Here is a 26,419-nt window from a genome sequence, read left to right as displayed (position 1 = left end):
CTGTAAGATATCTACCATCCTGATTTTACAGGGGGGATTTCTTTATTTCTATTTACTTCTATTTTTATTAAAAGTCTTCTTGTAAGAAAACTGAATGCTTTTTCATTGTTCTCAGATCCAAGGGTTTGGGTCTGTGGTCACCTATGCAAATTGGTGAGGCTTTTTATCCAACATTTCCCAGGAAAGGGGGGGGGTGCAAGTGTTGGGCAGATTGTTCATTGTTCTTAAGATCCAAGGGTCTGGGTCTGTAGTCACCTAAGCAAATTGGTGAGGCTTTATACCAAACCTTGTCCAGGAAGTGGGGTGCAAGGTTTTGGGAAGTATTTTGGGGGGAAAGACGCGTCCAAACAGCTCTTCCCCAGTAACCAGTATTAGTTTGGTGGTGGTAGCGGCAAGGACAAAGGGTGGAATATTTTGTACCTTGGGGAAGTTTTGACCTAAGCTGGTAAAGATAAGCTTAGGAGGTTTTTCATGCAGGTCCCCACATCTGTACCCTAGAGTTCAGAGTGGGGGAGGAACCTTGACAGACCCCCATGTCAATTCCCCCATAGCAGAACTCTGAGCACTGCAGCTTTTGATACTGTGCAAAGCAAAAGCAGAGCGGCCCTGTTAGTTCAGTGTCCTGGGAGTGACAGGATCAGGCCCAACGCAGTCACGTCTTTAGGAGGTGGAATTGATAAACTAAACACTAATATCATCACAGTGAAAACTACCTTGTGTTTCGTCTTTGAGCCAGTTATAGCTCTATGTAGCACCTTAGAGACTAACAAATTTATTTGGGCATAAGAATTCCTCATTGTTTTAATTGTAGTTTGTAACGTATCATTTAAGTCAGCTCCTGTACCAGAAGACTGATAACTAATATAAGATCAATTTTTAAAAAAGTCTCCAGAAGTGATCCTGGCAATATCAGGGCCGTAAGGCTAAATTTACTACCAGGCAAATTGGTTGAAACTATAGTAAAGAAAAAGTCCCTTCATAGATCAATAACTGGCTAAAAGATTGAAATGTACTTTTTCACTGTGATGACATTTCACAGTTATGGTGTACCCAGGAATCTGTTCGGCAGGCAGTGCTTTTCAAAGCAGAATATAAGGACGTACAAAGGGATTTGAAAAAATCCAGTGACTGGGCGACAAAATGGCAGCTGAAATTCAATGTTGATAAATATAAAGGACAATACACTGGAAAATAATCCCACATACAAAATGATGGGGTTTAAATCAGTTGTTACCGCTAAAGAAAGATTTTTGTAGTCATTGTAGACAGCGACAGTCAGAAAAAATAGAATGTTAGGGATCACTAGAAAAGGCAGTAACACAGAACACATCACAATGCCACTTTATAAGGCAATTGTGTAAGCCAACTTGAATACCGATTGCAGTTCTAGTTGCCCTATCTCAAAAAAGATATATTAGAATTGGAAATACGGGAAACAAAAGTGATTGGTCTATGAACTTCTTTTATATGAGGAGAGATTAAAGACACTGGGACAGTTCAGTATTGAAAAGACACGACAAAGGGGATATAACAAAGTGTTAAGCAAGTGTTAAGAAAGTCCTTTACATAACACAAGAAAGAGGGGTGTCACCTTATAATAATAGCCATAAGGTATAAAACAAACCTTCTTCACACACTGTACTATCCACCTGTGGAACTCATTCCCAGGGGACGTTGTGTAGAACTGGATTCAAAAAAGAATTATATAAATTCATGGAGGATGGGTCCATCAATGGATATTAGCCAAGACGGTGAGAGATGCACCCCCGTCCTCTACGTGTCCCTAAGCCTCTAACTGCCAGATGCTGGGAGTGGGCAACAGGGGTGGATCACTCACTCAATAATGACCCGATTCTGTCCATTTCCTTTGAAGTGCCTAATCTCAGAAAAGAGGATACTGGGCTAGATGGATCAATGGCCTGACCTAGTGTGGCCATTTTTACATTATGTTTATCAGTTTTGCTATTGTCGATCTCAATACAGTTATTAACTCTACAGTTATTAACTTTTTTTATACACGAACTGAGATAAAACCAAGTCACTGAGATCAGTTGGTGGCAAGCAGAACCATTGTTTGATCTCCAAGTTTATAATATGTCAGATGACACCAAGCTGGGTTTTAGGAACCCTCTTGAGCATGACTGTCTAGCTGTGTGTGTTCCCTGGAGAGACGGTTAGTTAGTTAGTCCCTGGAGAGACGGTTAGCCGGTGCCGGTTTTGGGGAGAGGGTTTCAGGGGATTGGAGTGCAGGAGGGGGTGAGGGGGTCTCGGGGGGAAGATAGTTGCAGGATAAGATTTGACCTAGGGTAGGTGGTTGGGCAACGGATATGGCTGCTCGGTGCAGTCTATATCCCTTTGTTCTAGTGTCCACATTGATGCTTAAGTTAAATATGCTCCTTCAATAGTATTTGCTGTATATATAGAGAGCAAGAATATCTTCCCTCAGCCTTCTTTCGGTTAGACTAAGCGAAACCAAGGTCTCTGATTAATGAGGTAGTTTTTTCCATTCCTCGGATTATCATACCATTCTTTGTCTGCACCTATTCCAGTTTGAATTAAACTTTTTTAAACATGGGAGATCACAATTTTACATAGTATTCCAAAAGAGTTCTCACCGGTGCCTTCTATTGTACTAGTGTTTGCTTTGTCAAAAATAAGTTATTGTCTCAAAGAGGGACATCAGGTTGGTCTACCTTTTCTAAAACTATGTTGTATTTTAGCCCAATTGCCATTAACCTCCATGTCCTTAACAACTTACATACAATTGAGGTCTAAAGTTTCCTGGATCACTTTTGTTCCCTTTCTTAAAAATAGAAATTATATTAGTGTTTCTCCAGTCGTAATGAATGAGCCCCAAGTTTACAGATTCGTTTTTTAAAGTTTGCCCTTTTGAAATCAGTTGTATTTTAACAGTTCTGATCTTTTTATAAATCACTGCCAAACTTTCTACCCTCAGCCAAAGTGGTTTTTGTTTAATTTCAGACCCATGTGTTACGGTAAAATTCAAAGCTTCCAGTAGGGAAAATAAATAGTAGTACTATTGTAAACATAATGTGAATGTGTTCAAATAATTATTTGAGATTGTTTTCTATTAATCTGTTCTAATACTTGCACTACGGCTACTACTTCCGCTTTTCCTTGTTTGTACTGAAAATTGTCTTTTATATTAATGTTTTAATGTCATAGAATCATAGAAGATTAGGGTTGGTAGAGACCCCAGGAAGTCATCTAGTGCAATCTCCTGCTCAGACCAGGACCAACACCAATTACATTTTCCCAGCCAGGGCTTTCTCAAGCCAGGACTTAAAAGCTTCTAAGAATGGAGCGTCCACCACGTCCGTATGTGATCCTTTTCAATACTTCATCACCGTCCAAATGAAACAGAGTATCTGAATAACGAACGTAGATCTCCCCACTGCAACTTGAGACCATTGCTTCTTGTTCTGTCAACTTTCACCACTGAGGACAGCCGAGCTCCATCCTTTTTGGAACCCCCTTTCAGGTAGTTGAAAGCAGCTATCAAATCTCCCCTCACTCTTCTCTTCTGCAGACTAAATAAACTCAGTTCTCTCAGCCTCTCCTCATAAATCATGTGCCCTCCTATAAATCATCATAATTTTCGTTGCCCTCTGCTGGACTCTGTCCAATTTGCCCATAACCTTTCTGTTGTGGGGGACCAAAACTAGTTACAATACTCCAGGTGTAGCCTCAGAAGAGCCGAACAGAGGGGAATAATCACTTCCGTCGATGTGCTCGAAATGCTTCTCTTAACACCGCCCAAGATGCCGTTAGTCTTCATGACAAGAAGGGCAGAGTGTTGACTCATAGCCATCTTCTCGTCCACCGTAATCCCCAGGTCGATTCTGCAGCTAATCAATCACCATGCTGTAGCACTGCTTAAAAGTATTCGGTCCTAAGTGCACGACGCTTATCCACTTATCCTTGTTGAACCTAATCAATGTTCTTTTGGGCCAATACTCCAAGTGTTCTATGTCACAGTAGACCCTATCCTTATGATCCATAATATCTACCGCTCTTCCCAATTTAGAGTAATCTGCAAACTTGCCGAGGGTGCAATTAATCCCCTCCTGCAGATCATTAATGAAGATATTGAACAAAACTGGCCCCACTACCGACCCTTGGGGCTCTCCGCTTGATACCGTTTGCCAAATAGACATGGAGCCCAACAATCTAGCCAGCATTCTAGTCACCTTTTAGTACATTCATCCAAGCCTTACTTTTCTAACTTGGCAAGAATACTGTGGGAGACCATATCAAAAGCTTTGGTAGTCTTCTCTAAGGCATATCTCTGAATATCAAGTGACACACTTTAGTTCCTCATAATCTGATTTACCATCAGATTGTTTTTCCCATATTGTTGGCTATGAGAAATCACCATGGAATTTGTCCTGAATAGCAAAAAGTGGGAAAGTATCCTAGTCGTTGTCCACACTGCCACTTTACAGCGCTGCAAGTTTCTCGTTCAGGGGTGTGAAACACCCACCCCGAGCGCTGCAAGTTTACAGACGTGGCAGAGCTCTCTCCCAGAGCTGGTGTTGCGACTACACTAATCAGACCTAAATGGTGAGCAGAAAATAGTTGCCCAAGAAATACTCACCCAGGTAAACAAGTTTGCCCCACTAATCACCAACTTTTAGCCTCCAGGAGCGGGAGGGGGAGTGAGCGTTTGTTGGGGAAGCTGCCTCTGTTGGTGGACCCCATCATCGTGATGATGTGGTTTGGGAGATGGCCTGGGGGGCAGGCACAAAAGCCAGCTCAAAATGCAATGCAGGGACGCAATTACCCGCTCTCAATTCAGGTGAAATTTTTGGCATCTTCAGAGTAGGCGGCGGGTGGTGCTGCAACCTGTTTACTGACTCCTGGGAAAATATAGCCGATGGAGCCTGCTGAGGAGGAGATTCTGGGGGAACCATTGTTTTTGCAGCTCCCCCAGCCCCATTGGAGGAGCATTTTGTGCAGGAAGCGGCCGGTGAGGTCCCCGTGTGTCCTCCCAGTTAATGCCGAGGTCAAGATTTCTCTCTTTGCAATCGAGGACCTCCTGGAGAGATTGGAAGAGATCGGTCCTTCATTCTCATGCCACCTGACTCAGAAAGAGACAACTGTATCTCGAAAGGCTTTACTTGGGGCACTATTTCGGTGCCCCCCATGCTCTTTTTACTACTTTCGGTGCCCCCCCCATGCTCTTTGTACAATCTTGCAGACACCCCTTTGCCCTGGTCCTAGCACAGGATGTAATGCCTCTGGCTTGGTGCCCATTGAAGTGATGGCACTGCCTGGTGCCAAGTGGCTGGGTGCTGGGCCTCCTGTGGTGTCCTCCATGGAGGTAGAATGGTTCAGTCCCAAGCCCATTTATAAGTTGGAGGATATAAACCCCCTTGCGGATACCCAATCCTTGGTCAATAGGGGCCGATCCTGTTAAGGTGGCGCCGGCCCCCAGCATAGAATTCCTCAGTCCCAGCACTGGGACCGAGGTAGTTGGGTCCATGAGTTCTGTTGTGACTGCCATGGTGGTGTTGCCCCCGGGAATGTCTTACCTGGGGGACTATTACTCTCATCCATAACTCCTGCCGAAACTCTCCATTGCCATCTGGGGGGGGGGGTGAGTTCCGGCAGGCAGTGTCTGTTTTTCCCCCTCCCACTTTCCTCCCTCTGAGGCTGCTTATTATCTCTGGCCATGCAGGGGATGCTGAACCCGGGTAGTCCAGGAGGTTTAATACTGGGCCTGCACATCAGTCGATGTGGAAGGAGCAGAGGAGTTGTCTCTCCTAGGGAGCCAGAGCACATATAATCTCATGGACCTGACTGAGGATATGTGGGAATACATGTGCCCTATTGAGTTCACTGATTTCTGGGCCCCCACTTTGTTGCGGTATGAGCTGTGCCACTTTCTGGAGGCCGTATGTGGGAGAAAGGTGCAACTCGCTCTCAATCCTTAATCCTGTAATTACATTTTTAAGGAGAGAGCAAAGATAAAAAGGGACAGCAAGTGAAACAGCACCAGTGTACCTGCGACTTCCCCAATGTAGTTAAAGAGTAGAACGTGAGACGTTGCGCAGTGTTGGCGGCAACAAGGGCCGGGTTCAAAATACAGGGATTCCGCTTAACACTACAAAATGGAACCAGCTCAAGCCTCCACCCAGTAATCTGTGAAAATTTAACCACTCCCTGAGACCCACTAGAGGCAATACAGCTCCACTTGCACACACTGAGTCTGTGTATAACAAATGACATCGTCTATTAAAAGGGAAGGGGACCAAGCATTCATTTGGGAAAACGTCACAACCATATTCAAAAATATGTGATCATAAGCCAATTCAGGGCCACAGGGCAGTGTCTTTTGCCTCAGTTTTCCATCTTGTGGCGTGGAAGTAAGAGAAGACAGGCCAAGAGGTGTTGGCAGGTGGTGTCGGAGAGAAGGCTTTGGATTCTTTGACCATGGGATGGTGTTCCATGAAGGAGGAGTGCTGGGCAGAGACGGGCTCCACCTTACGAAGAGAGGGAAGAGCATCTTTGCGAGCAGGCTGGCTAACCTAGTGAGGAGGGCTTTAAACTAGATTCACCGGGGGAAGGAGACCAAAGCCCTGAGGTAAGTGAGAAAGCGGGATACCGGGAGGAAGCACAGGCAGGAATGTCTGTGAGGGGAGGGCTCCTGCCTCATACTGAGAATGAGGGGCGATCAGCAGGTTATCTCAAGTGCTTATATATGAATGCACAAAGCCTTTGAAACAAGCAGGGAGAACTGGAGGTCCTGGTGATGTCAAGGAATTATGACGTGATTGGAATAACAGAGAGTTGGTGGGATAACTCACATGACTGGAGTACTGTCATGGATGGTTATAAACTGTTCAGGAAGGACAGGCAGGGCAGAAAAGGTGGGGGAGTAGCACTGTATGTAAGGGAGCAGTATGACTGCTCAGAGCTCCGGTACGAAACTGCAGAAAAACCTGAGTGTCTCTGGATTAAGTTTAGAAGTGGGAGTAACAAGAGTGATGTAGTGGTGGGAGTCTGCTATAGACCACCGGACCAGGGGGATGAGGTGGATGAGGCTTTCTTCCGGCAGCTTGCGGAAGCTACTAGATCGCACGCCCTGGTTCTCATGGGTGACTTTAATTTTCCTGATATCTGCTGGGAGAGCAATACAGCGGTGCATAGACAATCCAGGAAGTTTTTGGAAAGCTTAGGGGACAATTTCCTGGTGCAAGTGCTAGAGGAGCCAACTGGGGGGGGGGAGCTTTTCTTGACCTGCTGCTCACAAAAGGGGAAGAATTAGTAGGGGAAGCAAAAGTGGATGGGAATCTGGAAGGCAGTGACCATGAGTTGGTTGAGTTCAGGATCCTGACACAGGGAAGAAAGGTAAGCAGCAGGATACGGACCCTGGACTTCAGGAAAGCAGACTTCGACTCCCTCAGGGAACGGATGGGTAGGATCCCCTGGGGGGCTAACATGAAGGGGAAAGGAGTCCAGAAGAGCTGGCTGTATTTCAAGGAATTCCTGTTGAGGTTACAGGGACAAACCATCCCTATGTGTCAAAAGAATAGTAAATATGGCAGGCGACCAGCTTGGCTTAATGGTAAAATCCTAGCGGACCTTAAGCATAAAAAAGAAGCTTACAAGAAGTGGAAGGTTGGACATATGACCAGGGAAGAGTATAAAAATATTGCTCGGGCATGTAGGAATGAAATTAGGAGGGCCAAAACGCACCTGGAGCTGCAGCTAGCGAGAGATGTTAAGGGTAACAAGAAGGGTTTCTTCAGGTATGTTAGCAACAAGAAGAAAGCCAAGGAAAGTGTGGGCCCCTTAATTAATGAGGGAGGCAACCTAGTGACAGAGGATGTGGAAAAAGCTAAGGTACTCAATGCTTTTTTTGCCTCTGTCTTCACGAACAAGGTCAGCTCCCAGACTGCTGCGCTGGGCATCACAACATGGGGAATAGATGGCCAGTCCTCTGTGGAGAAAGAGGTGGTTAGGGACTATTTAGAAAAGCTGGAAGTGCACAAGTCCATGGGGCCGGACGAGTTGCATCTGAGAGTGCTAAAGGAACTGGCAGCTGTGATTGCAGAGCCATTGGCCATTATCTTTGAAAACTCGTGGCGAACCGGGGAAGTCCCGGATGACTGGAAAAAGGCTAATGTAGTGCCAATCTTTAAAAAAGGGAAGAAGGAGGATCCTGGGAGCTACAGGCCAGTCAGCCTCACTTCAGTCCCCCGAAAAATCATGGAGCAGGTCCTCAAAGAATCAATCCTGAAGCACTTACATGAGAGGAAAGTGATCAGGAACAGCCAGCATGGATTCACCAAGGGAAGGTCATGCCTGACTAATCTAATCGCCTTCTATGATGAGATTACTGGTTCTGTGGATGAAGGGAAAGCAGTGGATGTATTGTATCTTGACTTTAGGAAAGCTTTTGACATGGTCTCCCACAGTATTCTTGTCAGCAAGTTAAAGAAGTATGGGCTGGATGAATGCACTATAAGGTGGGTAGAAAGCTGGCTAGATTGTCGGGCTCAATGGGTAGTGATCAATGGCTCCATGTCTAGTTGGCAGCCGGTGTCAAGTGGAGTGCCCCAGGGGTCGGTCCTGGGGCCGGTTTTGTTCAATATCTTCATAAATGATCTGGAGGATGGTGTGGATTGCACTCTCAGCAAATTTTCAGATGATACTAAACTGGGGGGAGTGGTAGATACGCTGGAGGGCAGGGATAGGATACAGAGGGACCTAGAGAAATTGGAGGATTGAGCCAAAAAGAAATCTGATGAGGTTCAATAAGGATAAGTGCAGGGTCCTGCACTTAGGACGGAAGAACCCAATGCACAGCTACAGACTAGGGACCGAATGGCTAGGCAGCAGTTCTGCGGAAAAGGACCTAGGGGTGACAGTGGATGAGAAGCTGGATATGAGTCAGCAGTGTGCCCTTGTTGCCAAGAAGGCCAATGGCATTTTGGGATGTATAAGTAGGGGCATAGCGAGCAGATCGAGGGATGTGATCGTCCCCCTCTATTCGACACTGGTGAGGCCTCATCTGGAGTACTGTGTCCAGTTTTGGGCCCCACACTACAAGAAGGATGTGGATAAATTGGAGAGAGTCCAGCGAAGGGCAACAAAAATGATTAGGGGTCTGGAACACATGACTTATGAGGAGAGGCTGAGGGAACTGGGATTGTTTAGTCTGCAGAAGAGAAGAATGAGGGGGGATTTGATAGCTGCTTTCAACTACCTGAGAGGTGGTTCCAGAGAGGATGGTTCTAGCGTATTCTCAGTGGTAGAAGAGGTCAGGACAAGGAGTAATGGTCTCAAGTTGCTGTGGGGGAGCTTTAGGTTGGATATTAGGAAAAACTTTTTCACTAGGAGGGTGGTGAAACACTGGAATACGTTGACTAGAGAGGCGGTGGAATCTCCTTCCTTAGAAGTTTTTAAGGTCAGGCTTGAGAAAGCCCTGGCTGGGATGATTTAATTTGGGATTGGTCCTCCTTTTGAGCAGGGTGTTGGTCTAGATGACCTCCTGAGGTCCCTTCCAACCCTGATATTCTATGATTCTATGATTCTAAGAGAGATATATTTTAGAATTGGAAAAGTTACAAAGAAAGGCAAGACAAACAACAGCTTCCATATGACGAGAGATAAAAAGACTGGTACTTTTCAAATTGGAAAAAGAGATGACTAAGGGGTGATAGGATAGAGGTCTATAAAATCCTGACTGGTGCAGAGCAAGTGAGTAGGGAAGTATTATTTACCCGTTCATGTAACAGAATAGCCAGTCGTCACCCAATGGAATTAATAGGGAGCAGCTTTAAAACAAACGAAAAGAAGGACTTCTTCAAACAACGCACATCAACCTTTGGAAATCATTGCCTGGGAATATTGAGAAAGCCAAAACTATGACTGGGTTAAAAAAGAGCTAGATAAGTTCATGGAGGATAAGTCCAACAATGATTCTTAGCCAAGATGGTCAGGCCTCTGATTGCCAGAAGAAGGACATGGATGACAGGGGATGTATCATTCGATGTTTGCCTGTTCTGTTCATTCCCGCTGAAGCAGCTGGGATTGACCAACTACATAAAGACACATAGCTAACAGAAAAATTGTTTTAAGTACATCACAAGCAGGAAGTCTGCTAGTCAGTGGACCTGCTGGATGATTTATTTTCTAAAGGTTTGCTAACAGAAAAATTGTTTTAAGTACATCACAAGCAGGAAGTCTGCTAGTCAGTGGACCTGCTGGATGATTTATTTTCTAAAGGTTTGCTTAGCGAAAACAAGGCCTTTACAGAGAAGCTAAATGAATTCTTTGCACTGGTTTAATTGGTTGAAACTTTATAAAAGAACAGTGGTATCAGAATCATAGACCAATATGATATGTTGGGGGAAAACTAAGCATGGTTTTCATAATGGAAAATCATGCCTCACCAATTTATTGGAATTATTTGAGAATGTTAACAAAACTATGGACTAAAGTGATGAAGTGGATTTAGTGTAGCCTTTTACTTTTGGACTTTCACCAAAGGCTTTGAAGCAATTATGGAATAAGAGGGAAGGGTCTCTCCTGGATCAGTACCTGGTTAAATGATAAGAAACAAAATTTAGGAATAAATGATCAATTTTCATTCATAATGGAAAGAGATGAACAGCAGTGTCGCCCAAGGATCTGTACTGGGACCTGTGCTGTTCAACATATTCAGAAATGATCTGGGAAAGGGCGTGAACAATGAGATAGGAAAACATGCAGATGATACAGAATTATGAAAATTCCAGAGCTGATTGTAAAGTACTGCAAAGTGACCTCACTAAAACTTTGTGCCTGAGCAGCAAAATGGCAGATGAATGTCAATGCTGATAAGTGCAAAGTAGTACACAATGCAAAATATACTAACTACATATACAAAGTTGGCTATTAACACTCAAGAAAGAAAATATCATAATGCCACTATCTAAATTCATGGTCACCCACACCTTCAATACTGCGTGCAGTTATGGTCATCTCATCTCAAAAAATTTATATTAGAATTATAAAACGTACAGAGTAAGGCAAAAAAGAAAACTGATTAGGTCGATGGAAGTTTTCACAGGGGCAGAGACTGTGCCCGCTTCTGGTTATCCCATTTAAAAAATGGGATCTGAGACCTGAAAAACATACAGAGAAAAGAAAGAGAAATGATTAAGGGGATGGAGTAGTTTCCATGTCAGGCGAGATTAAAAGGACTAGGATTGCTCATTTTAGAAACACCAGGAAGGCATAAAGATTTATAAAATTATGACAGGTGTGAAGGAAGTGAATAGGGAAGTGTCATTTACCTCTTCATATAACATGAGGGTGTGACATTCCCCTGGTGTTATTCGGACCAGTGATCTGCTAGGTCTCTCCAATCCTGAACTCTGGGAGCCAGCCTTACCGTCCTCTGCTGTGAGAACCCGCACTCCTGGGTTGTTTACGCACAGCCTCTGGCATGTAAGCTGCTCCTTGAATTGGGCAACCGAATGACACTAGCCAATATCGCTGGTCCCAGACACAACCCTAGAAACCTCTGTCTTACCGTCTCCAGTTATGCCCGCTGGATGCTGCAAACTTACATGAATTCATCAATTTAACAAGAAATTGATATGTACCAGGCTTGTTATCCCAATGGGGGGTCTCTGACATGCTTCAAACCAAACACACTGCTTCAGGTAGAATAAACAAACAGATTTATTAATTTTAAAGATAGATTTTTAAATGATTACACTCGCCTTGCTCCACTCAGAATATTTTTCAGGATCAAAATGACAAAGGTCTACTAGGAGGTACAGTGAATCTTAATTTCCCTGCAGACAAAGGAGTGGAACCCATAATGGTGAAGCTCACTATTTCCTCTTATTTCAGACAGCGATTGTTGCATTTTCTTCTTTTTCTCCAGAAAATCTTTTCTTTTAAGAACTGGAAAAGTGGAGTGAATAGTAGCATAACCCATCCCTTCATTATTTTGTTCACCAATTAGCCCTAATTTCCAATACACCAATTTGAGTTCATTGGAGACTGATCCCAAACTTCTTTTGCTTACCTGGTATGATCATAAAACAGTCCTCGACTTTTGTCAGGAGGCCCTTTTGTTTAGAATAATTCAGTCTTTTGATCTCCTTCTTGTACCTTTTCCCCATCAACATTTTTTTATCGGTAATTCTGGTATAGTTTTCACTGAGCTCACAGCTAGTGTAAATGTGGACTCCCACCTGTTTCTACACAAGGAACAGAGGCAGATTATTTTAAGCCTGGCCTGACAATCTGCAAAACACAAAGAGAAAGAGAACTATTTGTGTAGCACAAAGTCAGAACCTTCCCCAGCAAATGTCAAGGAAAAGTATGACGTAAAATTATGACGTTCCAGGGTGCAATCCAGACGACTGAGGCGCTGTGTCACCACGGCCTTAGAGATTTCAACCTGAGTCATTCACCATCAGCCTTCCAGCATGCAGATCACACCTTGTGTGTAGCCACAGCCCTGACCCCAGCAGCCTGTCAGCACACTCCAGTCACACTCTTTTCCACCAGTCTTGGATACCACTTGCAGGATAACCACAACACTCCCAGATTTTCCCCCAAACCCTTTCCTGAACAGGCTAGATAAGCTTCGGTCCATTGCCACTGTTAAGGCTGAATCCCGACTCTGTCACTCCGAATGCAGAAGTGGGGCCCGCAATGATTTAAATATTAATACTTTTCACTCTCGGGTTGTATTAAACTCCCAAATTTGCAAGTTTTCTCTGACTTTGGCTTGGTAAATGCTGCCATCACCCAAATGCAACAAAACGTCCTCTGAACCCAGAAAGGGGCACTTGGAAATTGCTTCCTGTGGGGTACCATCAAGCTCTTTCACACCCCCGTGGGGAAGAGCTGAGAAAGGAAACAATGGAAATTAGTTGTGGCTACGAGCTAATCAAACAACATGCACAAATCTCTTAGTACACCAAAAATCCAATCCTATTCTTAAAGAAGGTAAATTTTATTAAAAACAAAAAGAAAGAAAATACTTAAGACTTTTGCTAGATTTTAAAACAGCAATTCTAACGATCAGAGGGAGCTATCCCCCCTTTATTTATCACAGACGCTCCCTGCGGATCAATATACAACAGGTTACCACTTTCATTGGACTTACCCAAACAATTCACAACACTGGCTCACTTTTGATTAAAGAATAAAACAAGTTTATTTACCTGCAAAGAGGAAGATTTTAAGTGAGTAGAAGTATAGGTGATTAAGCTCGGCAATTGTTACAAGAGAAATAAGGATAATTGCTGTCTAAACTTAACAAAGTAGACTTGGTTCAAGATGAACTTCTTACCACATGTTCCTAGAAAGGTTACTGACTAATTTAGCATGCTATCTGCTCTCCTAGTGCAAAGATTGTTTCTTTGGTCTACTTTGGTGAAAGACAGAGAGATGGATAGGGAGCACTAGCTTGGGTTGCTTTTTTCTTTTATAGTTTAATCTCTCTATGAAATGCATTTGGCTTAGTGTTACCCCCTAGACATAGTTTATTTCCCTGTGAGGACGGAAACAAGGAATTTGGTGATGAAAGAAGTTCTATGCCGTTGTTTGTTGAAATGCAGATTTCCCTTGTCTCCAACTTGCTTTCTCAAGGATCTTTTGTACTACATATACGTAAATTGAGATTAAATACGCCTTAGGTTTTTAGAGATATGTTGGTATTTCACATATATTCAATAAATGCTTTTGTGCAACTGTTTTCCAGCCTGTGGACAGCTTGAAAACCATTCATTGTATAAGTTACTTAGCATATTCAATGTTTTAGGCTGTAAAGTTTAGCATGGCTATAACTGCCAGTAACAGGGCTTACTGGCCCCCTTTAAGATGGCTTGCTTCCTCTCAACCTGTTACTCGGTCTTTGCCTTTTAAGGTAAGGGAATGATTGGAAATGTAGTTAACCCAATGAGAGTTCAGGCATCAGAGGGAAAGCAGTGACTGCAGGAGGACTATAGACCTGACAGTCTTTTCTCAGAACTGGTGGAGCTCTGGATAGGGAAATTGATGATCATGATCCATGATTAGGGCTCCTAGGTGTACAGATAGTTGTAGCATTTGTGGGGCTGGTCATGGAGGAGCCAAAGACATGGTGACTCAGACTTTTGCTGAAAATGGAACCTAAGCTGGGTGAACAATGGCTGGAGGGAATGGCTTAGAGATGCCTAGTGAGAAAGAGTGGCACGGTGAAAAAGAGCCTTAAGAGAAACCAAGACTGAGGGGAAGCCTCAGGTTGAGAGGGTCTCCATTATAACTGTGGGGATATCTTGGAGTATTACTGAATCAGACACCGAGTCTGCTTTTTGACAATAGACTTGTTTTGAAACACGTCTGGTCAAACCCCTAACTGAGCAGGACAAAATGAGCCATGGATAAGCTGCCTCCTGGGATGGCGCTAAACTGATTAGCGCTCTTCCATGACACTTATTCAGGACAAAGGATGCTGGGCTCTGATCTCTGGGAGAAGATGGGAGCAGGCTCAAAAACAAAAGTGCAGAAGAGCAGACAGGAAATCTTAGTGCGAGCTCAACTTTTTACTTACTTCCCTTCCACCATGCATTCTGTTCTAGATGTGTACGTGGGCCCCAAACTTAAAACATCTGCTTTCCTGTCCAAGGGAGACTAAAAGACAAACTATAATCAGTCAGGTTTTTTGACCGTCTGTAGCGGACTTTATATTTTTCATTTTTGCAATATTCAGACAAAGTAGGGGGATTTGCAAAGGGCTATTTTGAAAGGCACAATCACGTCTCTATTTAGAGTCTGTTGGCACCTTAAAGACTAACTGATTTATTTGGGTATAAGCTTTTGTGGGTAAAAAAAAAAACACTTCTTCAGATGCATGGAGTAAATATTACAGATACAGGCATAAACATGTATTGGTACATGAAGAGAAGTGAGTTACCTTACAAGTGGAGAACCATGTTTACAGGGCCAATTCAGTCAGGGTGGACGTTGGTCCGCCCCCAGTAACTGATGAGGAGGTGTAAATAACAAGAGAGGGAAAATTGCTTTTGTAGTGAGCCAGTCACTCCCAGTCCCTATCCAAGCCCAAATTGAGGGTGTCAAGTTTGCAAATGAGTTAGTAGCGCTGCAGTTTCTCATTGAAGTCTGTTTTTGAAGTGTCTATTGTTGGAGAATGGCTATTTTTAAATCTATTAGTTAATGTTCAGGGAGGTTGGTGTTCTACGTCTAAGGAGTTAAGACGCTCATATAACCTGCTTAACACCTGACCAAGAGGACAGCTATGGGAAGAAAATCCTTTCAGATCTGTGGGGGACGTTTTGTTTTGTGGTCTCTTTGTAGCTTGGACAGAGAGGGACCAGCGTAGGAAAAACCATCTCCTGAAACCCTACCTGAAATAAGCATCCGAGTTTACAAAAATTGTAAGTAATAGCAAGGAAATGCATTAGTTTATCTTTTGTTTTAGCGTGTGAATTTTCCCTGTGCTAAGCGGGAGGTTTTTTTTTTTTTTTTTTGTAACTTTAAAGTTTTGCCTAGAGGGGAATCCTCTTGATCTGCTTGATTTGCCAGACCGATAAGCAAAGTGGTGACAAACTATGTGAAAAGTCAGCAAAACACCAAGTCTCCAGATGGCATCAAAATGCAAGAAAACTTTTGTCACAAAGAGAGTTTTAGAAGTACTTAATGATGCTGTTAAGAATGCTGGAGACACAATATAGTTTATGCAAACAAATATGGCTGTCATATCAAACTTTCTATTTAAACAAGACATACAACACTCTAAAAGCTGGAAGTTAATGTTAAGTGCATTAATGTTAAGTGTTAAGTTGGACATGTGTTCTGAACAAGACTAGCAAATGCTCGCTAGCTTTCTGCAAGAAATGCAACTGATTAGTTAGAAGCTTCTGTGCAACAGTGAAAAACTGAGTAGTTGAAAGAGTGAAGAACTTTCTCACCATATTAAAAAAATCGTATACATGGCTGACGAATGCACTGACACAAACATCTGACTATTAAGTTAATTATCATTATCAAGAAATTATCAAGACATTATCTTGATGTCACTTGATAGGCCAGTAGATACATTTCTAGATGTTCAACTTATAGAAGACACTTAGGCTGCATCCGTGACAATCTACATCTTAGAGGAATTAAATTCTTGTAAATTCACCCCCCAAACTGATGTCTACTTGTGCATTTGATGGCGCTGCAAACTTCTCTGGAAGACATGGTGGAGTACAAACTTTATTCAGAGAAAAGTAGAACCCTAATTTCTCCCATACACACAACAGGTGCTATCTTAACGTCAGTTCCCGGAAAAATAATAGAGCAAATGATTAACCCATCAGTTTGCAAACACCAAGAAGATAACAAGGTTTAAAGTAACAGTCAACAAGGAAGTTTCTTGGACAAAGTGTATCAAACCCAACCTTTAGTAAGGCTTTTTGACACTGTCTTGCATGACCTTCTCATAAACAAACTAGGGATATAAAAGTTAGATGGACCTGTTATAAGGTGACTGTATAAGTGATTGGAAAAGCATTTCAAGAAAGTAGTTTTCAGTGGTTCATAGTCAATCTGGAAGGGCAAATCAAATGGGGCCGGAAGGGACCAGTCCTGGTCTATTCAATATCTTCACAAATGATTTAAATAATGGCACAGAGAGTACCCGAATAAATTTTGCGATCAATACCAAGTTGGGATTCAAAATGATCTGGACAAACTGGAGAAATGGGCTGAAGAAAATAGGATGAACTGCAAGAAGCACAAATGCAAAGTACTGCATTTAGGAAGGAACAATCATGCACACATACAAAATGGGAAATGACTGCCTAGTGTCTTGGCAAAATTAATCACCAGTTGTGTTTGGATCAGAACAAACCTGAGGTTCCTTTATTCAAGCATGCGCATATAGCCGGAGCTGCTCTGGAGTAAACAGAAAATGCAGTTGTTTATATTGCTGAAAACCACAATTTGTTAAACATTTCCTTTAACAGCATTTTCCTTATTTGGCATATAGTGCAAGCCTTAACAATAGCTTTGCTTTACTTGTAGTTAAGCAAAAACAAGCTATTCCTGTTATATCTAGGTGTTTTCTTTACTGTTAATTTTTTTAAAAAACTTCTAGCTGTTATGGTTACATTTCTTAAGCTGTGTTGTTTGCAATAACCCATTAAAGGAATTTTCCACACTCTCTTAGGCCTAGAAGTTTAGTCTTACTAGTTTTTCATTTACACTGGGAAGGAGTGCTGCGGAAAGGATCTGGGGGTCATAGCGGATCACAAGCTAAATATGAGTAAAAAAAGCAAGCATCATTCTGAGATGTATTAGCAGGAGTGTTGTAAGCAAGACATGAGAAGTAATTCTGCTTTTCTTCGCTGATTAGGCCTTAGTTTCAGTACTATGTCCACTTCTAGGAGCCACATTTCAGAAGGATGTGGCTAGATTGCAGAAAGTACTAAAGAGAGCAACAAAAATGACTAAAGAGCTTGAAAACATGACCTATGAGTAAAGTTTGAAAAAATGGGGTTTGTTTAGTTGCAGAAGAGAAGGCTGAGGAAATGACATGATAACAGTTTTCAAGTACATAAAAAGATATTACTAGGAGGAGGTAGAAAAATTGTTCTTGTTAACCGCTGAAGCTAGGCCAAGAAGCAATGGGCTTAAATTGCAGCAAGGGAGGTTTAGGACATTAGGAAAAAAATTCTAAGGATAATTAAGCACCGGAATAAATTGCTTGGGGAGGTTGTGGAATCGCCATCAGTGGACATTTTAAAGAGCAGGTTAGATAGTCAGCTGTCAGGGATGGTCCTGCATTGAGCACAGGGGACTGGAGGCTACCTCACAGGGTCCCTTCCAGTCCTAGGATTCTATGATCTACTCAACTAGATCTAGTACTAGCTGCAGAATCCTCAAAAGACATTAAAAGCCATAAATTTAATATCTTCATTACTTTTTTTTCCCAAAAAGAATCCAAAAAGATGGAACAGTAGAAGAGCTTGGAAAAAGTAGAAGACGCTCTGAGACTGAAGATCAAATTAATCCAACCTGAGAAAACCCTCTGGCTTTCTCATAAGTGACGGATGTTGTCTCACAATTACTATTACTGTCTTTGTAAAGTATCTACCAAGATGAGACAGATATAAATAGTGAGGCTGGTGGATTACTTTTCCTACTATGTTCAGAGAAGACAATCGCCAGTCTCTTTCTTGTAAAACTACTTTTGAAATCACTTGGGTCATTAAACAATGCCATTCAGGCATGTGCGACAACAAAAGTAGATCTTTGTCCAGCACCAGATGCTACACTTGAATCAATCAGAGAGCTATCCATTGAACTCATTCTAGAACGAGCAAAGACTTCAGTCCAGAAGTTGACTAATGACGGCACTTATACTGAATCCTTAAGTGAAGAGGACGAGAAGTATTTGTTAAGCCAGCTGAAAAAATACAAACTTGATTTTTACAACAGCGACTTCTGGATTCTACTCATCCTCTATGTAGCGTGCCTTTCTTATAAAGTTGCCTTTCTTATAAAACACCTGCAGTTGCGTGGAGAGAGGCACTACTGACAATGAGCATGTGATCAGAACAGAATAGAGAATTTGAAAACAGACTGGAAAGTCGTATTATGAATTAGTGAGGATTTGACTTCAACTTACTTTTTATCATTCCTAGTGGTTTGACAAAATCTTTGTGTTATGTTTCCTGGGATGAAAGAAGTAGGAATTCATGTCTTCTTAGTCCCATTCACAAGAGCTACATCTAAGCAGTCTTAATCATCACTGAGAAGAATTTTGTTTTCTCAGAGAAGTTGCTTTGTGCCTGATCATGTTCATGAACTGATGAGCATATCAGTTTAAGGACTGGAAATACTGGACACCTAAAAAACCACCAAAGATGAAACAACTGCATTTGAGAAATTCATTAACAGAGAAACGACAACAAGAAACCAAGGAGGTAGCTGTGGTGCTTCCTAGAAGGCTTGAGTAGCCAACTCTACTTTGTGTGATGATTTTAAAACGTAAGTTAAATCTAATAAAATGGTTATGTAACATTTTTCAGTTTTTACTATGGTGACATACAGCCCACCTTTGCCCTCATGGAGTCTGTCACTATATGTTTTCTAATCCTTTAATCAGTCTCATGATTATTCTTTGAATTGTCTCCAATTTATCAACATCCGTCTTGATTTGTGGACATCAGAAATCGTCAGAGAATTCTGGGAGATTTGCACTAGCATCAACTACAGAGGTAAAATAGCCTCTCTACTCTTACTCAAGTTTCCCATTTATGCATCTCATGAATCATACTGGGAGCTTATGTTCAGACGATTATCCCCAAATCTTTTTCACTGCTTCCAAGGATAGTGTCCTCCACCCTGCAGGTATGGCCCACATTCTTTGTTTCCAGATATAGACAGTTACATTTCACCATATTAAATTGTAAGTTGTTTGCTTGTGTGCGGTTAATGAAGTGCCCAGGAGAGTGAGTTTGTGTGTGTGGTTTTTGGAAGGGGGTGAGGGAGTGAGAGAACCTGGATTTGTGCAGGAAATGGCCCACCTTGATTATCATATACATTGTGAAGAGAGTGGTCACTTTGGATGGGCTATTACCAGCAGGAGAGTGAGGTTGGGGGGGGGGGCGGAGGGTGAGAAAACCTGGATTTGTGCTGGAAATGGCCCAACTTGATGATCACTTTAGATAAGCTATTACCAGCAGGACAGTGGGGCGGGAGGAGGTATTGTTTCATGGTCTCTGTGTGTATATAATGTCTGCTGCAGTTTCCACGGTATGCATCCAATGAAGTGAGCTGTAGCTCACGAATGCTCATGCTCAAATAAATTGGTTAGTCTCTAAGGTGCCACAAGTACTCCTTTTCTTTTTGCGAATACAGACTAACACGGCTGTTACTCTGAAACCTAGATTTCTCTTTTAACACTGTCTGCAGTGACTCAAGAGCAAGAGTGACCAACCTCGGGGCAGACTGTTAGGAAGCAGCGCACAATTCCCAAATTAGCCGTGAGTTTTAGGCTTAGATTTCATCAAACAATTACCAGAAATGAACTCCTCAGGCACTATAACAGCCTTAACAGGACTCACAGACAATCTCCTGGGGTACTCCGCTCTGTCTCACCACCCAGGTGAGCCTACATTTGTGATAGCTGGTCCCTTACACCAAGGTTCACAGCACTATTCAGGATATTCCCAATCCCAAAGCACCATTCACTCACCTCAGGGCCAATGCACCTTAGATCTCACACCAGACAACACTAGTAGCCAATCCTATAATAAACTATATGAAGACTTAATTAAATAAGAATTATTTACAAGGATTTAAATACGTAAACATATGAGTTCCAATTGTAATTTTCAAAAAGTATCAGACGAGTCTATAATAAGCAAGCTTTATATGTTTTTTAAAGCTACCCCAGGATAAGCAGCTGGGGATTTGTTGCTTATATCTAGAAAACCCTTGCACTCAGCGTCCAAGCAAATACCAAGTTCCTTTTGTTTGTGGTTTTTAGCCCTTCCTTACATGTGCAAAGTCAGCTGATGGGAGGAAATCCACTTTCATGACTCCTCTTGAGTGGTGAGGGGAAAGCACAGCACCATATGTGTTCTGTCCTCTTTAATGTCCCACAACAAACAGTCTGTCTGGTATCAATGACTTCTCCTGTTGGGCTTATACCTTAGTGCTGAGTCACTGTTATTACAGGTGGCAAGCAATATGGAAAAGAATGTCAAAAAACAGAGTCAGGAAAAGAAAACTGTGGAGGAGACTGTCTTGAGCACAAAAAAACCAGAAACCCTCAGAAATACTAGATGGAAACAAAAAGTAAAAGAAAATAGAGCGGAAAAGAAAAACAGTTACAACTCTCTGCTGCCGTTTTATTGAATTCAGTGAATTTCGTTTTGAATCAAGAAGAGAAAGTCCAGTGTGAGTGGGGAGACGATGAAGAGGGGAATATAGAAGAGAGGAAAGGGGGCGAAGGATACAGAAGCATAATGGGAGAAGGAGGAAAGGAAGGGGAAAGAGGGCGGGTAGTGCACTGCAGCGTGGTAAGCGGGTGAATGGAGACACAGTCTGGGGCTGGGGGAGGGCTATTGAGGAGGAGGAGCATGTCTTTAGATGTTGATGAAGTGCAGCACACATGTATCAGAAATAGTAGAGTCAATGGCAGAGTTAAGGCAGAAAGGACAAATTACAGAGTTCCTGGGGCCTGATTCTCCGGGTCCATGCAATTACATCAGTGCACCATGGGTGTAATTGGTAGGAGATATTAAAGGCAGAGGTTATAACTATGTTCCACTGACATAAATAACTGCAAAAGGTGCAGGGCTATATGGAATGTGCATCTTAATGCTGATTCATTTCAGGTTTGTCCGAAAGTGAAGAAGTGGGATATGCAGAAGGGTAGACCAGAGGTAACCACCTGTACAGCTGGAGTCTGTGAGGACAAGGCTGCAGTATGCTAGAGGATGGCAGGTTTTTCCAAAGCACTTGAGAATTTTATAATCTGCATCCGAAAGGTAGCTGCTATCAGTGAATCTGGGCAGCCTGCAGTGGGAGGAAACCCCATATTGCCATCATGTGGCCTTGCTCTAGACTGGCCAAGGTAGGGCAGGAAAGAGAGGAACCGTCCCACAGGCCTGGCGCTATCTCCTGGTGCCTTGGGCTGCTGGAGAAGTGAAACAACAGATCAAAATAAACAAGAAGAGAAAAAAAAATACTGACTGTGAAAAGAATATAGAAAGTTAGAAGGAAGGGCCGGGGGGCAGGCAAAGGGGGACCGAAATGCCCTGGAAATAAAGTAGATTTTAAAAGATTTTAAAATGATAGATTTTTAAAAGTGTATCTCAGAGACAGTGAGGGAGTGCCCAGTCATTCTAGTCAGCCACCAGAATTGCAAATATAGGCCAGGGCTTGGCCAGATTATAAACCAGAAAGAAAACCACATGCACAGTGTTCCTCCATAGAGAATCCGGGATCAGCTGCTTTGGAGGAGGAGAGCTCACACAGGACTCAGGGGTGCTCACTGCTGTTGATTACTCCTTTTTGTGGGATTTTCCTTTTTATTGCATTCAGTATTTCTTTGTTCCGTAAACTATAGATGACTGGATTGGCTAAAGGAGTCAAGACAGCATAAATCACAGCAAATGCCCTGTCATAATCCAAGGAATAGCTTTTCTTTAATCGTACATACATAAATATAATACTCCCAAAAAATAGCAGAACCACAGTCAGGTGAGTGGCACAGGTGGAAAAGGCCTTTTCCCGCCCCTCAGGTGTGCGTATTTTCAATATGGCTTTTATAATCTTTATGTACGAGACCATGATGAACAAAAATGTCAGCAGGATTATAAATGCATTGACTATAAAATCAACCAGGACATTGATGGAGGTGTCTGTACAGGCCAAGCTCAGCAGAGGGGGGAAATCACAGAAGATATGCTGGATTTCATTGGGGCCACAGAAAGGCAGTTTGGAAACCAAGATTACCTCAATGACAGGACACATGAAGCCACAAATCCAACAGCTAGCAGCCAACTGAGTGCACACTTTCGGAGTCATGATGGCAGGATAGCGCAGTGAATTACAGATAGCTAAATATCTGTCATAAGCCATTGCTGTTAGCAGGTAACATTCAGTGGCTCCTAGGGAATGGAAGAAATATGTTTGTAAGAGGCACCCAGTGAAGGAAATGCTTTTTCTCTTGCTGAGTAAGTTTGAAAGCATTTTGGGGATAGTAACTGCTGTATACCAGATTTCCAAGAAAGATAAACTGCTGATAAAAAAGTACATAGGTGTGTGAAGTCGAGCATCTGACCTGATGACTGTGAAAATCACCACATTCCCGAAAATGGCAAAGAGGTAGATGAGAAGCAGCAGGGCAAAAAGGAATGTGTGGAAGCCCTGAAGGTTTGGGAATCCCACAATTATGAATTCGGTTACATTGCTCCAGTTGCTGATTCCCATGCTGCCAATGGATTAGCTTGCAAACACTTAGATATTCGAAGCTCCACGAAAATCAAAAGACCTCTCAGATGATGGATCAATAAAGTAAAATGCTGAAAGTAACCCAAAGAAACTGTTAGTATATTTGGCTGATTCAGGGCCAAGCCCACAAATGTCCCATCACCCTCCATTCCTCCTCACCCTTCACTTGCTCTTCTGTGACACTGCACACTAATCTTGGCAATAAATGGCGCTTCATTGATCCTTAGGCTGATAGATTCTAAGGCCAGAGGGACCATTATGACTTTCAGGTCGGAACTCCTGGATAACACAGGCCACAGAACTTCCCCACAATAATAGACACTCCCCAAAACGAGTACTTCAAAGTGACCTATGGAAACACCAACAGCAACCATCGCCCTCTTCCCACTTATCCCTCCACAAAATCCCCCAAACTGAATCTCCCCATGTCATCAAACAGAGATGCCATCAGTCCTTCCCCCACCTCTTCAAAAAGGGAATCCAGCCCACCTTCCCGCCGTCCTCCACAAACAGGGATCCTGTCACCTCTCCCCCCATCCACAGAGAGCCCAGCAGCACCTCCCCCCCTCCACAAACAGGGATCACACCAGCCTCCTCGCCACAAACGGAACACATCGGCTCCTCCCCCACCTCCAAAAACAGGGATCCCATCAGCTCCTCCCCCACCTCAGTCAGGGATCCTGTCACGTCCTTCCACACCTCTTCAAACAGGGATCCAATTTGTAGTAAATATTAATTGGGCCAGAGAGAGAATGAGAGAAATTGACTCTACTGCCAGTGGTCAGGGCGCTCGCCGGGTGAAGGGGAGACCCACGTTCACGTCCCTGCTCCAAATCAGACAGAGCAGGGCTCTGAAAACAGGTTTCCCACATCTCAAGTGAGTGTCCTCACCACCCTGCTATTGGGGGGGGGTCAGTGGTGTGTGTTACATTTGACACTCTCTGGTTTTTTGTAAGAAAGGGCTGATGGGTGACTCTCCTTTGCTGGGTGGAAGTAAGGGAAAACCACATGGAAAATAAGGGACAATGATGCTTTATTTCAAGGGATGTTTTAGGGAAACACGATATCCCTGAGCATACAGTGCAATTATCATCAATTTCCATTAAATGTTAAAATGGTCAAGGGGTGGCTCTTAAAATAAGGGATGGGTGGTCATGGCTCAGGCGCCTGACTCCAGGAGAGAGTTCATGGCTGAGAATGCGAAGCCAAGAGAGGCACCCTCCTGGGTCCCAGAGTTCATCACTTAACTGCCTGGGAGGGGGAGGGGCTTAATCCCCACCTTTCTTCCTGGCATTTCCTATTTGCTAGATCAGTGGGTCTCATCCTTTCCAGACTATTGTAACTCTTTCAGGAGTCTGATCTGTCTTGCATATTCCCAAGTTTCACTAAGTAGTTGCTTACAAAATCAGACATAAAAATACAAAAGTGTCAGCATACTAGTACTGAAAACTTGCTGATGTTTTCATTTTGTATGTATGCAATTTTAGTTTGTACTGACTTCGCTAGTGCTTTTTATGTAGCCTGTTGTAAAACTGGGCAAATATCTCGCTGACTTGATGTACCCCTGGAAGACCGTTGCATCTCCCCAGGGGTATACATACCCCTGATTGAAAACCACTGATCTAGGTCAGGCAGGTCCCCAATCAGCAGTCTGGCTTCTGTGCATCCCATGCTTCGGCACCTAGCTTTCCTCATGCATTGTACAGGGAGCCTGGGCGCCTACTTCAGATCTGGGATTTACTGGGGGGCAAGACACCTTAAGAAACCACTTTGTCCTTCTTCAAGTCCCTTCTCAAAACTCCCCTCTTCCCTAACTAATCCATCAAACTGTGTCCTAAAAATAGATGGGCAGGTGGAGAGCTGTGATAACTCTCATCACTGTCTTTGAACCATGCACCTCCTATAAAAGTTATCTCATTTCCCTACCCTCTTGTTTATCTCATCCAAACAGATTGCAAGCTACCAAGCTTTCAAGTATTGTAGATTGTGAACATTTTGGGGCAGGGACTTACATGTATACATGCTTGCATAGTTACAACTATATTCTTCAAATATAGCCAGCACATGGATTTTCGAAGAGGGTTAACTATAGGGATAGTTCAAAGAGGTAATAATTTAGCCTAGCTCAGAGCACAGGGGAGGCAAAGGAACACCTAACAAAAGTCAAATATTTCAAATTAGAGTATATTTTTAGTGTTAGATTTTCAAAAAAGTTTAACATATAACAGCTTCTATTTAGAAACCTAAATAAAGTTTCCAGATATTCCAGTGTCCAGTCTTCACCAGTGCTTGGAGTGCTGCACATTCGTGCAAATCTGTCTGCTAGTGCCCTGCAATTCAAAAATGGTTTGACCAATTTTTTTCAAACTTTTTTTCAGGCTTAACTCATTTTCAAAGCCAAAGTTACAGGGGGCTAAAATGGGCTTTGGCAATGAAAGTAGGTTGCACTCTTAACTAGGGAGGGGATAATGTCCGTAATAAGATGTCTCAGACAGCTGCATTCTTTCAGGAAATTTCCCAAGTCCTTCTGTAATTCAATAGAGTGTAATGCTGTCAGTGGGTCTCCAAAACATTTTATCCCTTAGCCTGCAATAAACGTGTGTCACAGGACTGCATGAACTTTTCTGTGGTCACACTTCACTAAAATAAAATCCTGACTGCTTAATATCCTGTAGCAAAACATGAACCATTCTGCATGCAACAAATGCCAGAAACAAGGAAATAAACTCACTCTTATACTTTCGCCTGATGTCTTCAGTCTCAGGAAGCAGTCTCAGAAACACAGGGAGTTCATGATGAAGAATCAACATCCATCAAGACATAGCACTTCTAGTTTATTAGAATACTTTTACTCAATATTTACTGCAGTGCAATCCAAATATGTCAATAAAATTGCATATTTAAATGAACTTTTCACTGGTGTTACATTTACTTGCTTTGGAGACAGATTTATTTATTAGAGTAAAAGGCTGAGATTATTCATAGTCCAAAAAATGTGATGGCTTCATAGATGAATATTAGCCTAAAGTGCCAAGTGTCTCCACCAAAGACTCACTAACCCTTCTCTCCATTCAGTTAGCCACTCCTCACTGGAAAGAGGAGCTAGGGTAGCAAGCTACTGCCCTGTGCTGCACATACGCAGGTTATATTTGGGGTTTGATGAGAACGTCAAGAGAAAGAGCAAGTCATGCTCATTGCTTGGGTACTAACAGGTGTAATGGCCACTTTTTCACATCCCTCCTCTGGCTGTCCTGATGCAATGCTTTTCTGGTAGGAATGAGGACCCTTTCCTAGATTTATGCCCTGTCCCAGAAGAGAGAGTTTTGTTTACCTGGGCTTGTTCGCCCATCTATCAGGGATCTAGAAGAAAATAAGCACTCCCTTGGCTCAATACCTGGAAGCAAATCACAGCAAAGCTCCTCGG

At 42.8% G+C, this 26,419-nt stretch overlaps 1 protein-coding gene across 1 annotated transcript; it reads right to left on the bottom strand.

Moving 5' to 3' along the window:
- Positions 1-22,020: 22,020 nt before the first annotated feature.
- On the bottom strand, positions 22,021-22,974 carry LOC311512411 (olfactory receptor 6N2-like; the record flags this gene model as incomplete). Its single annotated transcript, XM_084613624.1, has 1 exon — positions 22,021-22,974. One exon carries the CDS (start codon positions 22,972-22,974, stop codon positions 22,021-22,023), a length of 954 nt encoding a protein of 317 aa, XP_084469750.1.
- Between the last annotated feature and the right edge of the window lie 3,445 nt (positions 22,975-26,419).

The sequence above is a fragment of the Lepidochelys olivacea genome (genome assembly GCF_965140295.1).
Source record: "Lepidochelys olivacea isolate rLepOli2 genome assembly, chromosome: 24".
Lineage (NCBI taxonomy): Eukaryota > Metazoa > Chordata > Testudines > Cheloniidae > Lepidochelys > Lepidochelys olivacea.
Note: the sequence above shows the minus strand (reverse complement) of the source record. Positions and strands in the feature narration are given on the sequence as shown.